We start from the raw sequence: 16,357 nt of genomic DNA, 5'->3' as shown, positions 1-16,357 counted from the left end.
CTTCACTAAGCGAGGCCGCGCTTCAACAAACCACAAGGACGCGTTTCAGTGTTCGAAGCGAGCTTTATTTATGGAATGGGAAACAGGAGAGGCCGCAACAGCCTCCGGTGTACCGGAGAGCAGCGTGAGATGACAGCCGAGCCCACGCCGCAATGGCCGCCATCTCTATGGTCAGCTCTATGGTTCGAGGAGTGGCCCGCGCACCTCGTGGTCCTCTGGGAGACCTCCAGGACGCCAGCCAATCGCAGAGCGCGTAGCGAAAATAAGTAACCAATGGAGGCCCGCTTCGTAACACAGTCCTCCCGCCCCTCGTGCTGCTATCCCGGATGTTGGTGGGAGGAGCTTGCCTGACCGCGGCCAATAGGGAGCGCGGATGTTGTCCCAGAATGCCGCGCGCCGCGTGTAGCGGTAGCCAATCGGCGCGGAGGACGCTGGGGGACACGGCAAGGTGAGCGGGGTGGGGGCGCCCTCTCCCTTCACAGCCGCCGCCGTCGCAGCCCGGAGCGGACACCGTGCAGGTGGGGTCCGTGTGCGGCCCCTGGGCTTCGAGCGGCACCGCGGCCTGGGGCCTGGCAGGTGGGGTGGTGCCTGGCCGGGACCGTACCCTTTGATGGGACTCTTTGCTCCGTCCGGGACTCGGTTGTGCTGAGGTGGTTTTGGGGTGTTTAGAATGAGGGAAGAGAGAAACGCGGATCTCTTGATCTGCAGGGTTGGACCGCGAGGCGGATGTGGCAGCACTGGGATTCCTAATTCCTTCTTCTCGTTATTAGTAATAGGTAAAGCAAGATGCAGACGACTTCTTTGGCTCTCCTCAGCTCTCCGGCTCTGGTAAGAACTGTCTGCAGAGGGGTGTAATGGTGCTTAGTGGGGCCGTGTGGCTGAGGAGGCTTTCCCAATGGGGCTGCGATCAGAACTCTGGGCAGTCCTGGCTGAGAGAGGGTCCCACAAAGCCATTTTACACCTGGGAAATAAAGGGGGGGGGGGAACAAGGTGACCTCTGGTGACTGCAGAGTGATGCCCACTGTCCCTGCAAGCATTTGTTGGGCTCTGAGCCCAACAGCAGTGTGAGATAAGCAGTTATCACAGAGATGTCATCCTTTTGTCACAAAATACAAGTTAGGAATGAAACCTCTGGGGTTGTGATAATGGTTGAACTGTGAAGTAGCAGCTGTGATCCTGCAGCATGTGGTCCGTGACAGCGTTCCTTGTGGGCTGCATCCAGCTGACTAGACTAGAAATACTCTAAACTTGTATATGCTTTTTTCAGTCTTGAAAAGTTTCAAAAATTTTCTAACACTATTCTTTTCTGAGAATTGGTGAGGGTGCATCTAACTGTAGGAATTAATTATCTGTTTTGCTTCAGTTCCGGTGCTGCTCCAGGGCTCTGGCCAGGCCCGTTTCAGTGTCTGTGTTCAGCAGGCCTGAGGCTCAGGCTGTACAGGTAAGACTCTTTTATGTGGTAAATTAAATTGGCTCCTGTATTTCTGTGCTTGATGTCTTGATGACTCCTCCAGAGGTGGAGGAGTAAGATTTTTACATCATCAGAATGGCTAGTAAAAGGATATAGCTTCTAGCCCAGACCAGTGGTAGCTGAGCGTTTTGTTTCTTTTTTTTTTTTTGCTCTGTCCTGAGTGGATTATAAACGGTGAAAATGTGTTTTATTAAGATGACTTCCATATTGATGATTCGATGCCATTAACCTGTTTTTTATGTATCCCACAGCCAGCTGGTGTGTCCTATCCACAGCTGACCCGCCGTGAGTTCCAAACTAGTGCAGTTTCCCGGGATATTGACACTGCTGCTAAATTCATCGGTGCTGGTGCTGCCACAGTTGGGGTGGCTGGTTCAGGAGCAGGTATTGGGACAGTGTTTGGCAGCTTGATCATTGGCTATGCCAGGTAAGTAAGATGTTAGGCTGGCTTGAATTTATTCCTTTCTAGCACTAAACTTGGTAGAAGAGTGGAGCTTTTTCTGGAGCTTATGTTCTACTCTATACGTGTAGTGTGTAGAATCACATACTTTAACTGAAGCATTCCTCTCTGGAATGTGAAAGAAATGTTATATTCCATCATTTCATTTAAACAAATAAGAAAGTGCCTGAACTGTTTGAATCCACTCTATACTTACTATTGGGTGATGCAGAAGTTCTGTGGAGCTCTGCCTCCTCCTAGAAGGAATGAAGCACTAGTCATCAATGGCAACTGTTGCTTGGTACCACCAGGGCATGTGAAATTAGCTTTGGGGGTTTTACAAGGCTACTAGCAATCACTAAACCCAGGGAAAAATCATGGCTTTTTCATTCCACATGGTGGCTAGCTGCCATAAATCTGGTTCATCCTCCAAAGCTTGATGACTGTATGGCATAATCCTGGCTTTCTGTGATGTGATATGGGGTCTGGTTTGTTTAGTTGTGTTTTGTTTTTCCCTCACTGTGGGTCCTTTTCTTTTTTTTTCTACCTTCACTTTGTTGTTTTTTGTTTTCTTTTTCCCCCTTGTATACATGCAGGAATCCATCTCTCAAGCAGCAGCTTTTCTCCTATGCCATCCTGGGCTTTGCCCTGTCTGAGGCCATGGGTCTCTTCTGTTTGATGGTGGCATTCCTTATCCTCTTTGCCATGTGACAACTTCTGGCGTGGCTGCAGTTTCCATCACTTTGTCCTCGGCGGTTTGAGTCTGCTTTCATCAGAGCGTTCCAGACTGACAATTAAAGAAAAGATTTCTCTAAATAAAGTGGTGGCTTTATTTTTTTTTTCTTATGCGCTGGTCCATGATTGGGAAAGCCAGTGGGGGATGCTGGTATATTAGTTAAGAGGGTAATATTCTAGATCTAGGAACACCTACTGTTAAAGCAGTGGGAATGTGAAATGGTGGTAGCAAGAAAGCAAAATGAAGTCAGCCAAATAAAAGGGGATGTCCTTGAGCAGCTCAAACACTGCATCAGATTCATTCAATGATCCCAACAAGCATTGCTCTAATAAAGCAAATTCTTATATTTGAGCTGACAAAACATTATTATCTCCACATAATATTACTGAAGATTGTGGTATTGAAGAGGTGATGGGTACAGGTGAGTGTACATAGAGTATTAAAGGTGTAAGTGCAAGTACACAAGGATATACGTTACTGTACCATCTGAGATTTCTTGAACAAAGGAAAAATGGTTTCAAGGTCACACTGTTCATAGGCCTCTTCAAAGCATTGATTTAAGCACAGGACCACAGACGGTGTTATTTCTTTCTCAACAGTTACATGCCTCAGCTGTTTCAGAGTTTGGAGCACACTGAGCAAGGAGAAGTTCTGAGGTCTAAGCTGAATCTTGGACCCAGTGTAAGACAGCTGTGCCTTTAAGGAAGGTAACCGTGGAAGCTTGTCTGGTTATCAGCTTTAGGTAATTGAATTAATGCAGTGTCTGTGTATACTAAAGCCTCTGAAGCGTGGTTGGGACACGCCTGGGGACACGAATTGGATATCAGTAACTTCTCTGTTCCTTTGTAATAGCTGCCTATGCAGTGTGAATGGATTTGGAGAAGGGTTTTGATTTCTGCCTAAAAACAACAAACAAACCTGTTCTTGACACTGTTTGGAGAAAAGGGTCTCCAGAAAGAGCCCAGACGAAACCCACTAGCTGAAAAAGAGGAAAGGTTCTATATGTTCGGAGAGGTTGCCAGGTGGGAACAAAGAAATAATTGCTCAAAGGAGAGGACCCTGTTCTGTATGCCTGGATTTCTACTCCAGCTGAGGTTTACCTGTATTAAATGTTAACCGTGCTGGACTGCAGTAGCAGAAACCCCTGCTGATAGAGAGGATGATGCACAACTTGTGCTTTAATGTTTCCTTTAGTGGGAAGCTAAAGTGCACCACAGACAGCTGTGAGCTGGAGAGAGGCAGATTTCTCTGAGCGTGGGGGAAGCTTATCTGCGCTCCCTGTGAAGTGTGGGAGTAAAACTATCAGTGAAGGTCTCTGGGAACCTTCAGTCTTGATGTTGACATGGTGTAGTTGGCAGTGTGTCAGCTGCTCACCTATACTCACAGCACAGTTCTGTGTTCCTGACCTTTTCTGGCATGTAATCTGATTGCATTTCTTCTTTTACGTCTGTCTTTTGTGCGTGAAATGGATTAAACCAGATTATTTTGCGTATCTCTGGTATGGCAGCAGTGACCTTGGGAGTAAAATGGTTCAGTGATGGCTGCTCGGGGCCGTGCTCAGCATCTCCGTAGCAGCTGCTTCCCTGCTGAGCCTCAAAAAACTCCCATTTCCACGAGTCAGACTTCTCTGCCTCTGCAGTCCGCCGGCACAGCAGGGGGCGCTGTTCCGCAGCGACGCATAGCCTATGGAGGGGGGGAGAGGGCGGTCTCCGTGGAAGGGCCGCTCTGGTACCGAAAGGAGACTCTATGGCAGCTGGGGGAGAGGGTAGTCGGCGCCGGTAGTGGGAGGGCAGCGCGTAGGAGGTGACGCTCTGGGCGGCGATCGGTGGAGGAGGCGCGAGGCGGTGGCCGCTCTGGCCGACCGACTCGTTGGTGCGGAGTCCCGGAAGCGGCGTTCTCCGAGGCCGGGCGCGGAATGGCGGAGAGTCCGGCCGCCGAGGAGGCGGCTCCGGCCGCGGTGTTGGCGGCGGCGGCGGCGGCGGGCAGCGGTGGCGGCGGCACCTCGACCAGCTCGGGCGGCGGCGCGGGGAACCCCGGCGTTTTTATCCCCGCCGAACTGTGGGCGGCCGCTGGTTTCGGCTCTTCTCCGGCTGCTTCTAGCGTAGCCCCGGGAAGCGGCGGAGCTCCCATCGCCGCGGCGGCGGCGGCGGCCGCGGGGGCCGCGCTCCTCACGCATTCCGCCTTCTGGGACCCCACGGTCAGCGGCGACTGGGACAGCGAGCGGCCCAGCGCGGCCTGCCTGCTGCGGATCAAACGGTGAGCGGGCCGCCCTGCCCTCCCCTCCCCCGGGGCCGCCTCCCGTCCTTCCCCGGCACGGAGAGCTCCGACGATGTCCCGCTCCGTGGCTGTGCGGGGCCGCCCGCGTTCCTCAAGGGCGCCGATAACGGGTACCGGGGCCGCGCCGGGGGGTTCAGCCGAGTTTGGGGCTGCGGACGGGTCCTTGGGGTCACCAGGACGGGTCCCGGGGGTCGCTGGGGAAGGGGAATCTCAGGAGAGACCCTGAAAGGGATCGGCCTCTGTACCAGGTAGCAACCGTAGGATAACGGATGATGGCATTACGTTGTGCCAGAAGAGGTTCAGGTTGGGTGTTAGGAGAAATTTCCTCTCTTAAAAGAGCGGTGAGGCATTGGCACGCAGGCTGCACGGCGAGGTGGTGGAGTTGCCGTCCTTGGAGGTGTTCAAGAACTGCAGAGATGTGGCACTTGGGGACGTGATTTGGGGGTGGGCTGAGCTTGGGTTTGTGGATCTGAGAGGTCTTTTCCGACCGTAATAATTCTATAATTCATTCCCGTGCCCAGGGGCTCTCTTAAGTGCAGCCCCAGGGCTCTGTGTTCAGGTGTTTGGGTGAAGGCCACAGCCCCTCTGGGATATCCTCCTCCTCCTGTTGCTGTGGCCTTTGGCAGCCACGTTCTGTGGCACGTTGCCCTCATCCTGCCCTTGGGATTGCAGCGTGCTCCGTGGAAGTGCTGTTAAATGGGAAGGGAACGAGCTCCTCTGCTCCCATCAGCAGTCAAGTTGAGTTTTGCAAGATGTTATCCTAAACCTGCCGGTAGCAATCCTTTTTCCTGGTTGGTTGCCACCCATTTGGCTGCTCTGACTCTTTAAGAATCATCTGGTTAAACCTGGTATGTCAATAGCCTTTGATACCGTGAGCAATACGGTCTTTTATTGTTAGAGATATTGGCACTGTTTCAGCAAGTTCTTCCTCTTCCTTCAGAGCAGTATTGCTGCCTGCCAGGCTCTTGCTCATCCTTGTTCTGTTGCTTGTTCTAGAGCTTGTCTAATGTCTTCCAAAGATGGCACCAGATATTTTGGCAGTTTTCCATCCAAACACCTTCATAGTGCTAAGTAGGAAGGCAAAGCTCTCCTGTTGTTCTCAAACTTGTTCTTGCCCTGAAACCTCTCTGAACTCCGGTTGCTTCCTGAACAGGTCTAGTGGTAGCTTGTCCCAGAGTACAGTGCAGCTCTGATTATGGTGGGGAGCTTTTTGGCAATAAAAGGTGATGGGTGCTGTTTGGTGCATTTGTAAACTTGTTATTTTTCAGTTCATTTAGTCCAGGAAATAAAACTGTTGTGATTAAGTTGTGTGCGTGTCTGTGCTTCCTAATAGCACTTGAACCAACTGTCTGATTAAAACCAAACTTGACGGAGCAGTGATGTTTTTGGACACAGTTCAGCCACTGTATTTTGAGGAAAAAAGTGACTTGGTCGGCAGAAGGGACTTTGTAAATAGTTCAAGTGTATGGAGAGAAAACAGAGAGGTAAAGTTTTCTGTTAGGCGACAACATTCACCAATGAGAGCTTTTTTGTGCTGACCTTAGGAGAAGCTTAGTGTTAATTCCTAGGCGCTGGAGTTGATGTAGGGTAAAAAGCAAGGCAGCAGGTAGCGAAGGTACTGAGGTCTGATGCCTCACTGATTCATTGAATGCTGCCCGTGCTCTTCAACTATTGTTTAAGATAAGTTAAGAGAGCTCAGCCAGGAAACAGTCAGGCCAAAGAAAAACATCTACCACTTTGAGTTGCAAATTTCCATCTTAAAAATCTGTCCCTTTGCATCTCTACACAGATTTGTCCTCTAGAACATTCCATGCCTCAAGGGCTGATGAACACCAAGGGAGATCTTGACTAATTCCTGTTTCCTTTGTTCCAGGGATATTATGTCCATTTACAAGGAACCGCCCCCGGGAATGTTTGTTGTGCCTGATCCCCATGATATGACCAAGGTAAGAGACACTTTGGAATGGGTTCAAGTTCTCACTCTTCTGTATGTTGTTGTTGGTGGCTGCTCTGAGGATTCTCCCAAATGTAATCCCTTCTTGTTTTGAGAGAAGTCAGGGTGAGTCCTGTAAGAGCACAGTGCAGCTCTGGTTTTCTTGGTGACAGTCTGGGCTGCATTTAAATGAGAGGAGGCTGTCAAGGAAAAAATGGTTTTGTGAAGAGATATCATCACAGGAACCTGAGAGTTTCCACAGATAAAGACAGTCCTATGAACTAGTGGAGTGCCAATTCAGCTTGTTCTTTCCCCTGCAGATGCTTGAAAAGAATCACTAGATTAGCTTAGAGAGAGCTCTTGGAAATCTGTTGGGCATGGGGGGCTTTGTGAGGGGCTGGAAATGAGGAACACCTGTCAGTCACTGGAAATGCTGAATTATATGTAAGTCACCTATGGAAGGCAGAGGTGTTTAACTGTTGTGACCTGGCAGTGGGATTTATCCCTGGGCCCAGATCCTGTCTTGCTGTGGAGCTGCCTGCCTGGCTCTCACAGGTAACAGCATCCCTTTCCCAGAGAGGTGGTAGATACCCTGTCCCTGGAGACACCTGAGGTCAGGTTGGAGCAGGCTGTGAGCACCTGATCGAGCTGTAGGTGTCCCTGTTCGTTGCAGGAGAGCTGGACCAGCTGGCCTTTACAGGTTACTCAAACAATTCTACGAGTTCATGCAGATCTGACCTGCATAGCTACTCCCATCACATCACCTCCAGCATATCTGTTCCCTAGGGCCAGGTGTGTCTCTTGCCTCTCCTGCCCCAGTTCTTCCCCTTCTGGCTGCCTGGCTCTAGGGATTTTCCAGGATAGGGAATTGCCAATTATGCCTGAGAGAGTGCAGTGATCTTGGAGGCTGATGTTGCTCAAACAGTGATCTTGATCCAGTGCATTCCTTGGCTGATGCTACCTTTCTCCAGCCAATGTCACCTCATCTGGCTGTGCTGGATTCTGAGAAAGCTGTGTGTGTGTGTGTGTGCGTGTGTGTATGGGGTTGCTTTGGTTTCTCCTCTGCTGCACACTTCTCTCACCCCCTTGACAGACTTGGCACTCCCTTGATTCCCTCAGCGTGAGCACCTGCCTGGCTTAGGGCTCTTGGATTTTTTTGAGATAGTGCAAAAGGGAGTGTCTGTGTGCAGACAGCTCAGACCTTGGGCATTTTGCTGGAGCTCTGACCTCCCTCCATTTGGAGGCTGAAAGTGCCAAAATGCCCTTCAGCAGAAATGCGGGTTTGTAGAACGGCAGCCTTGGGGTTTTTAACTAACATCCTAGGTGGGTAAGGGGATCATTAAAGGAGATTGCTTGGATCACTTCAGGAGGATGGAAAAAGAGGAAGCTTCCCTAATAGCCCAATGGGAGCAGATTTCCTGGTATGCAATTGAGATTTTTGAAGGTAATTAGCGAGGGGAGCATGGGGTCTTAATTTCAGATCCTGGCAGAGGTAATTAAATGATTGGTTTCAATAAAACCGAATCAACATGAGACCATAAAAATTGAAGAATGTTCTAGTTTTGGCAGAAAATCTGCCTTTTTTTCTTGCTAAAATTAGACTTTTTTTTTTTCATATTTGAAATCTTTTTAAAGCAGAGCTCACCAGCTGAACTGTGATTCAGTCCTCTTTGGACTGTGTTGAGATGTATGGGAGGCAGCTGCTGTGGACTGTGGCCAAACCTCGCTTTGGAAACCTGCTCTGCACATTGAGTGTGGCAGAGGGGAGAGAAGTGTGCAGCAGTGGCCCTGGCTAAGGAGGGAAGGAAGGGGGGGTTGTGTATGGCCTGCACGTGGCGTGTGCTTGGGGAAGGTGCCGTGTCCATGCCTGGGTGGAGGTTTCTTGCCTTCGGTTGGCTTTGTTGAGGATTTGATGGTGCTGCACAATTTTGAAGTGGTGCGCAAGATGGGCTTTTGTTTTCCAGATTCATGCATTGATCACAGGCCCATTTGACACGCCTTATGAAGGGGGTTTCTTCTTGTTCCTGTTTCGCTGTCCTCCAGATTATCCTATCCACCCGCCAAGGGTCAAACTGATGACAACGGGAAATAACACAGTGAGGTTTAACCCCAACTTCTACCGCAATGGGAAAGTCTGCCTGAGTATTCTAGGGTAAGAGGAGACTTTGGCTGTTTTGGTGGGTAATCAGGAGGTAGCCACTGGCTGCACTGTGCCTCGCACATCTTTCTCAACACGCTGTGCCCTGATCTTGCCCCAGACATGCTTGGATGCACCTTTATGCTTCTGTGAAGTTATGCACTGGATCAGAGTCGTAAAGCAGCACAAATTCCTCTTCTGAGCTAAGAGTCTAACTTGTCTCTGAAAGCATCTGAGAGCGGAGCAGGGGAAGCATGAAGTTCAGTGGATACTGTCACTTTTCTGCTTTCCCTCGCAAAGCCCTGGCTTGAGCACTGCCTTTCTTCTGCTCTTGCTCTTTGCAAACTGATCCTTAATGCTTTCTGAATGCAGGTTTTCGTGGTTTTAATTTCCTCCCTCTGTGTGGGTTTAAAAATAAATAAGATTAAAAGCCTCTAAGAACTTCCTTGAAAGCCATTTGAGCGCTCTGGGCTTCCACCTACATGTAGAATGTGGGGCTGGGTAGGTCTAATGATTTACAATCACTGCTCCCATGCTGCCTGTTCCAACAGGCTCCACTGCTGCAAATGCTTGTTACTCACATACTTGGTTTTTAAACTGAGTCCTGGCTGATTCAGTGGCTTTTAGACTCTACCAGAGGATCTCTGGCCATAGTGTGATATTCCCCACCCCAGCTGTGATGGTTTCAGCTGCAAGTAAGGAGGGGTTTTTGCTGAGGCTCTGGATTGGTGCAGATAGAGGCAGCCAAGTGGGGAAGGGGCAGCGATGGCTTGAATTGCTGTAAGGGTTTCATCAAACAACAGGAATCTGAGCACAGCTGCGGTTATGAGACTGTCTTTGGGGTGGGTTCAGCAGCACTGTGTTCCTTATGCTAAAGTTGATTCAAGTCACTGATACTCATCTGCTGGTCCAGGGCTGGGTGAGAGATGCAGTGTGCTGGGAAACATTTTCCTCAGCGTATGAGCCTTTCTGATCCAGTGAGCTGGATGCCAATGCCTGGGAAGCACTGAGGTGTGCAGGGCTTGTCTGTAGCTCAGGGTGCTGCATGCCCAGCAGCTTCCACTCAAGCTGCCTCGTTGCTCATGTAGTGTAGCCTTGGCATGGAAGCTAAATTATTGAAGAGTGAACAAAGAGCCTCAGCCTTACCAACAATGGGAAGCAGTGAATGAATTTAGGAAGAGCATATGTGGGTCAGTACATCCTTGTTCAGCTCCCAGGGAAGCAGCTGTCTATCTGGAGCTAGGATATTAATGGCAAATAGCAGTTCTGACCTGTTGTTCTGTGCAGAGGTTTTTTGCTACACCACACATATTAAATAGCACCTTGTTCTTACAGCAGGGTATCCATGAGTGCTTTTGGTGGCAGACCTTGTGCTTTCTGCATTGCAAACTGCCCAAGTAATGGTCTTGTTTGAGTCTGCAAAGTTAGTCTTAACTTCTTAAACAGTTGCAGACTTACTGTAGTGTTGGCAGCATGTGTTGCTTCAGGATGCTGTACAAGATTATAGCCATAGCTCTGAAGTGCACTGGGAGGTATTTGAAGATGGTGCTTTTCCTCTGCTCACTTGTGATTCCCTCTGCGTGTTAGCTGTGAAGCTCCCCAACCTCTTATATGGCTCAGATTGATGTTCTCATTTGACTGAGAGAATAAACTGCCTCCAACTTGGAAACTTTCTCAGTGTACAGTGCTTTGTCTTTCTGTAGCAGCTGTTACTTCTCCTGTCACATTTCTGTAAGGTGTAGATGTGTTTTCTGAGCTTTCTTATCTTTGGTATTTGGAGAGATGGTTGTTGCTGGGCTGATCCTGCCTTGTTAATTGATGCTTTTCTGTTTTGATGCTTCAGCACTTGGACCGGGCCTGCATGGAGCCCAGCACAGAGTATCTCCTCAGTCCTCATCTCCATCCAGTCTCTGATGACTGAGAACCCGTATCACAATGAACCTGGCTTTGAGCAGGTGAGAGTTGGAGATGGTTCATCTTTGGTTCTGCAACGATTTCTCCCTTCACTCCACACCTTGACCTGGTAACGAAATACATTCTGGAAATGGGAACAAAGCAAGGCTGTGTCAGCTTTTTTTCAGTTTGCTCTGCCTCTGGTCAGAGCTCGAGGAGGGGACTTGCAAAGCTCTGAACTGGAGGCTGCTTAGCTCTCATAGTGGAAAGTAACAGAAGAAGAAAAGGCATTTCTCTGCTACATGACTCCTGATGCAGCTTCCTTGAGACACACTGTCGTGCAGAAACCAAACTGCTCAGGTTTTCATGGCTCTGGCATCCCAGAGAGAGGCAGCTTTCTGTGCCAACTATCAGCTGACTTATCTCCCCAGCTGTGCAAGTCCAGGGCTCTGTAGATGTAGAAAATGGTGCCAGCTTTTTTTTTTTCCTTTTTTTTTTTTTTTTTTCCCAGTATAAATTAGCTCAGCATACACAAAACAGACAAAGCTGTAGTGAGTTCATGCACCAGTGAAATTCATCAGTCTCGAGAGAGAGAGACGAAGAGCCATTCCAGTAACATGGACTCACTGGCCCAAATTCTATTTCCAGGAGAGGCACCCTGGGGACAGCAAGAACTATAATGAGTGTATTCGGCATGAGACCATCCGAGTAGCAGTGTGTGACATGCTGGAAGGAAAGTGTCCCTGTCCTGAGCCACTACGGTATGGAAAGGAGGCAGGGAGGGAGCGTAAGAAAGTGGGTGTGGGGAAACAGGTTAAGATTCTCTGGTTGCCTTTCCTGAGATCCTGAGAGGTGCTCCAGAGAAGAGCAAGTCTTTAAATCATCCTGCTCTAGTGCAAAGTGGTTTTGTTTCTTCTGAAATGGATGACTGCATCTATGTCGTGCCCAGGAGCTGTGCACTGACCAAAGCTGTGTTACTGTGCACAACGGCTGCATCCTCTGATTTGTGTTTGAGTATAAATGTGCCTTCTCTTAGAAGGGAAAAAAACATTTCAGAGAGAGAGAAAAGCACAGCTGTTGTAGAAACACGTGCAGGATCTGTTCAGCTGCAGCAATGCTGCAGTTTGTTTTGTTCTGTGTCCTGCCTCTCTGTACCCAGTTAGCTGTCTGGCTTGAGCTGTGCTGATTACATGACTGTGGTTCAGTGGGATGCTGTGACCCTGGATGATGCCACCATTGTAATACTGTCATTCTCTGTTGACTCTTTGCTCTCTGATTATGTTCAGGGGTGTTATGGAGAAATCCTTCATGGAATACTACGACTTCTATGAAGGGGTGTGCAAAGAGAGACTTTATCTCCAAGGTCAGACGATGCAGGTGGGTAGCAGATGATTTTCTTGTCAATTCAGAACTTGGATTCCAAGTACACTCATAGTGACAAACAGTTGCACTGTGTGATGTGCAACATGGGGTGGATCTGCACCTTTTCTATCAAAAGTGTTTCAACCACAGTTTCTATCAGGTGTGGTTAACTCAACTCTGAGTTAACCATGAAACTCCTGTGGATAAAACACTTAACTTTCTTGAGTTCAGAGTATGCACACACACAGTGTTTTCAGGGCTGTTAGATTTCTCTAAGTGCTGGACCAGAGCCACACTCAAAGCAAGCAGATACTTATACCACTGTTTAAAGAAGTGCAGTTTGCTTTCATGTGGATTTGGCATTAAGCAGGGAGGGTCCATGTAATCTATGCAGTACTGATGGCAGCTGAGCTCTATTGCATCATTTTCATGTTGAGATGCTGGTAAGGTTTCTTTTTCTTAGATTTCTTTGCTTGTACAGATAGGAACTTTTCTCTGACACTGTCAGAGTTGTTCTGTAAGATGCAGTTGAAAGTGGCTGACTGAGGCAAAAGTATCTGGAGGAGGGAGGATTAAGGGAATAGTGACAATATGGCAAATACATGCAGACAGGTTGAATAAAGGAGCTCATTTTTGTAGGAAAATAGACCTTACAGAATAGACTGCCAAGCTATTTGCATCTGAACACGTCTTCCTCCCTCATCAGGCACCTCTTGTCTGACTCATTGAGAAATTTCACTGTTAAGAAAAGATGGAGGTGTTTGATTTAATGATCTAGTGTCTCTGATCTGAGCCCTTCTTTCCTGTCAGTGCCAACACTGACTGTGTAATTCATAAAATGAAAGCACTCCTGAAGCAGGAAGGTTCATGTTTGGAGCGAGAAATTCCTGAAAATGAGAAATGAAAATGAGAGCACTGTGCTGAAGGCTGTATTTGGTGAGATCAGAGGATTGTCAGGTGTGATCAACTCTTGTTTCTTCTTCAAGGAGCCAGAGCTAAGTTACTTCTGAAGAACACAATGGCTTGGGACTGCTGTGCTCAGTCTCCAGAGCTAGTGACTACCACAGTCTGTTTTCTGCTCACGTAAATAGTAGTGCAGGGAGTCTAAACACAGTTTGCTACTGTTATCTCCACTGCTCTGTATTTAAAATGAAGTCACTCTAGATGGATATAGTATTGGTTCAGTGCTTGGCAGATGCGCTGTCTTGTTAACTCTGGAGCCACATGGGACAGGTGAAACTTCACCACTCCTTTATATAGCCCTGGCAATTGCCTTTAACGTGGAATAGGGATAAAAGCAATACGTGTTTAAGCAGCTGGGCACCTTGATTTAAAATGAGAATGTGGTTTCACAAAGGACAAGTTGTGCCTGATGGCTCTGGTGGCCTTCTACAACAAAATGACTGCTGGTGGGTAAGGGAAGAGCAATTGGCATCAATTTAGAGTTGTGTGAGGCCATGGACACGGTCCCATTGATCACAAGGTGGAATTCAACTCTTAACTCTCTATTTGCTGGCCAGTTATTGTACAGCTTTCTTTAGACCATTATCCTTCTGGCAAGAGGTCTGTATTAATGAGTTCATCTCTGGTTTCCTTCCAGGATCCTTTTGGAGAAAAACGAGGCCACTTTGACTATCAGTCCCTATTAATCCGTTTGCAAGGAATTCGGCAGAAGGTGCAAGAGAAACATCAGCAGGAGAATACAGAAATAGACTCTGAGAGCAGCTCCTCTGAGACAGAGACAGACACTCAGGGCTGCTCCAAAGCTTAGAGCTGCGTTACCAACGGAGAGGCCAAGCCGTGGGGATGTTCTGTCTTCACACTAGAGTACCCCTGACAGACTCAACAACCAAACCAATGCCAGAGTGGAGAAAACTGTGGGATATCTTCTGTCTCCTTTTACTGCTCTGGTGGATAACGCTGAACGAGAAGACTTCATGCTAGACAAAGCCAAGCTTGTGACAGGCTACTCTTACAAGGTACTTACTCTACTAGAAATCCGGAGCATGTGGCATCAGGTTATTTTTTGAAAAACATCTACACTGGTTATTATTATTATTATTATTATTATTATTTTTGTCTCCATTTGATTAAAGAATGAGATGTAGACTGCGACTCCTCTTTACAGCTTTTCTGTTCCTAGACAGTGAGCCCTTCCCTGGGGCCATGCTGAATATGGAGCTGTAGCTGTGGGAGCGCTTTGATGAGTCTGGGGTATGACATGGCCCAGGCACTGTGTGCCTGGATGAAACCTTTTTGTGCAGACTGGGAGAGATGGAGCCTGTTTGCTCTGTAGAGCCCATCTACCCGATGTCTTTCTTCTAGACACCGTTCTAGACAGACCAAAGATAAAGAGCAGTGGTGGAATCTGGGCTCCTTTCTGAAAGCTTTACACAAGCCGTGGGTGACTTCATCCACTGAGATTTCAGGCACAAAAGGGGAGGATGAAAAGGCAAGAAATCCATACATTGAGTGCAGGTCTGTTCATCGTGGTGTTTTGGGGAAGGGAAGGCGAGAAAATCATTGGTTCAGAGATAGGGGAGCACTAAAAAAAAGACCTAAGTCTTGTTTGTGTAACTCTTTAAGGTTTTGATTTGAATTTAGTATTCTAGAAATGTTTTATTCTGGCTGCTCTGAACAGAGAGCTGTTTTGTTTCCTTCACTGAAGTACTTTTTGCTTTCCATCTCTCCAGTCAGTGTAATATTTCATTTTCCTCCTGCCACCTCCCTCCCCACAGCAACCTTCAGACTGAAATGCTAGGATAAGGGGCAATTCTAGCTCAGGAAGCCACTGTTTCTAGGTGGAGCTTTCCAGAGGTGTACACTTAGTTACTGGCTGAAATTCCTTTGCCAAACTTGGCCAAGCTCGACGAGTGTTGTAAAGTTAACACTTCAGTACTTTGAATGTTTTAAATGGCAGCTTTTTACTGTGAGCAAAAGTAAGGCTGGAGGAGAGGTGTGTGCTGGCTGCAAGTGCAATTACGTCAAAGATGTATTCAGTGCAACTTGGGTGGAGGTGAATAAAAGCTTCTCCACGTGAAAGACACCGGTGATGATCGATTGAACCAGTAAAATGTTTTGTTGGTAAATAGCTTAATCAATTTTTTTCATGAGGACCGTGATAAAAAGCTGAGCACAAAGTTGCACGTTGTCCCAGGCCCTCTCCCCCAGCGCAGCCCTGCTGCATACTGGTGGTGGGAGAACATTCAATTCAGTCATTCTTGTTCTAAAAGCAAAAAAAAAGCACGGGAGGAAAAGCCAAAAGACCCCTGCCATGCACTGTACAGAAAGGCATTGTCCTATACGTCACTGAATTATTTTCAGTCTCTGATTTATATTGGCTCTTGCAGAACTTAGAAGCCTGCACACTGCTCTCTAAGCAGCTCTGGAAGGTGGAAACGTTTCTGAACTGTAAATGTGCCATTTAACAAGTAGGGGAACCTTTCCTCCCTTCTAGCAAGCAACCTCCCCTGGGTCTGTCACTGGTATGAATTAGACTTTAACCTTATCTTCCCTCAAGGGAAAGCTAAACTTACATAGGACTCACTCAACACATACACCAAATGAGAGTAAATAAAGCTGTGTTCACCTTCAAATAAGGTCTCAGGGAGGCAGCGGGGTCTCCTGAGAAATCATGAGCAGTATGCTACTTTTCTGCCTCTGTAATCCTGTTGTAAATGTCACGTTGTTTGTCACCATTCAGTAGCATTGTGGATAGAGCTGTGACTCTGCTGCCTTCTCAAGGCAGAGCTGGTTCTGAAATCTGTTTGCGATGCATGTGGCATTACCATCCACCCATACAACGAAACAAGAAAATGCCTTATTGTGGACACTATTCACATAACTAGCATGTGGCTGTAAAAGAGAAGTATTAGTTTTCTAGCTCTAATGTTGTCTGTCCTACCATTTCTGAATGTTTCCATTTCAAAGTGACAATCCTCAAATGACTGCTCTAGGCAGAGATGTTTTAGCAACAGATTTTTAGACCTAACTGAGTCAAAAATATATGCACAAGAGTCACTCTAAGATACCTTGTTTATATACTATTGTACATAAGATTTTTTTTTGTGCAATAAAGTTTGTTTTGGCAGAATCTAGACTGTGGTACT

The 16,357-nt window shown here is 47.7% G+C and overlaps 2 protein-coding genes across 4 annotated transcripts; both read left to right on the top strand.

The window, feature by feature from the left end:
• Positions 1-342: 342 nt before the first annotated feature.
• ATP5MC1 (ATP synthase membrane subunit c locus 1) lies at positions 343-2,730 on the top strand. Of its 3 annotated transcripts, none has more exons than XM_010724569.4 (5): positions 343-448; positions 771-828; positions 1,364-1,441; positions 1,723-1,898; positions 2,507-2,730. In XM_010724569.4, exons 2-5 carry the CDS (start codon positions 787-789, stop codon positions 2,619-2,621), a joined length of 411 nt encoding a protein of 136 aa, XP_010722871.1. In that variant the 5' UTR covers positions 343-448; positions 771-786; the 3' UTR covers positions 2,622-2,730. The 3 variants fall into 3 exon arrangements, with proteins under 3 accessions (XP_010722871.1, XP_010722870.1, XP_010722872.1); XM_010724568.4 differs by having other exon boundaries at positions 381-518; XM_010724570.4 differs by lacking the exon at positions 343-448 and adding an exon at positions 450-576.
• A 1,657-nt stretch (positions 2,731-4,387) lies between these two features.
• Positions 4,388-16,341, top strand: UBE2Z (ubiquitin conjugating enzyme E2 Z). The gene is made up of 7 exons (XM_010724567.3): positions 4,388-4,902; positions 6,797-6,869; positions 8,821-9,008; positions 10,837-10,948; positions 11,535-11,647; positions 12,173-12,263; positions 13,849-16,341. Exons 1-7 carry the CDS (start codon positions 4,562-4,564, stop codon positions 14,017-14,019), a joined length of 1,089 nt encoding a protein of 362 aa, XP_010722869.2. The 5' UTR covers positions 4,388-4,561; the 3' UTR covers positions 14,020-16,341.
• The last annotated feature ends 16 nt before the right edge of the window (positions 16,342-16,357 follow it).

This window comes from Meleagris gallopavo, chromosome 29 (assembly GCF_905368555.1).
Source record: "Meleagris gallopavo chromosome 29, MGAL_WU_HG_1.1, whole genome shotgun sequence".
Taxonomy (NCBI): Eukaryota; Metazoa; Chordata; class Aves; order Galliformes; family Phasianidae; genus Meleagris; species Meleagris gallopavo.
Note: the sequence above shows the minus strand (reverse complement) of the source record. Positions and strands in the feature narration are given on the sequence as shown.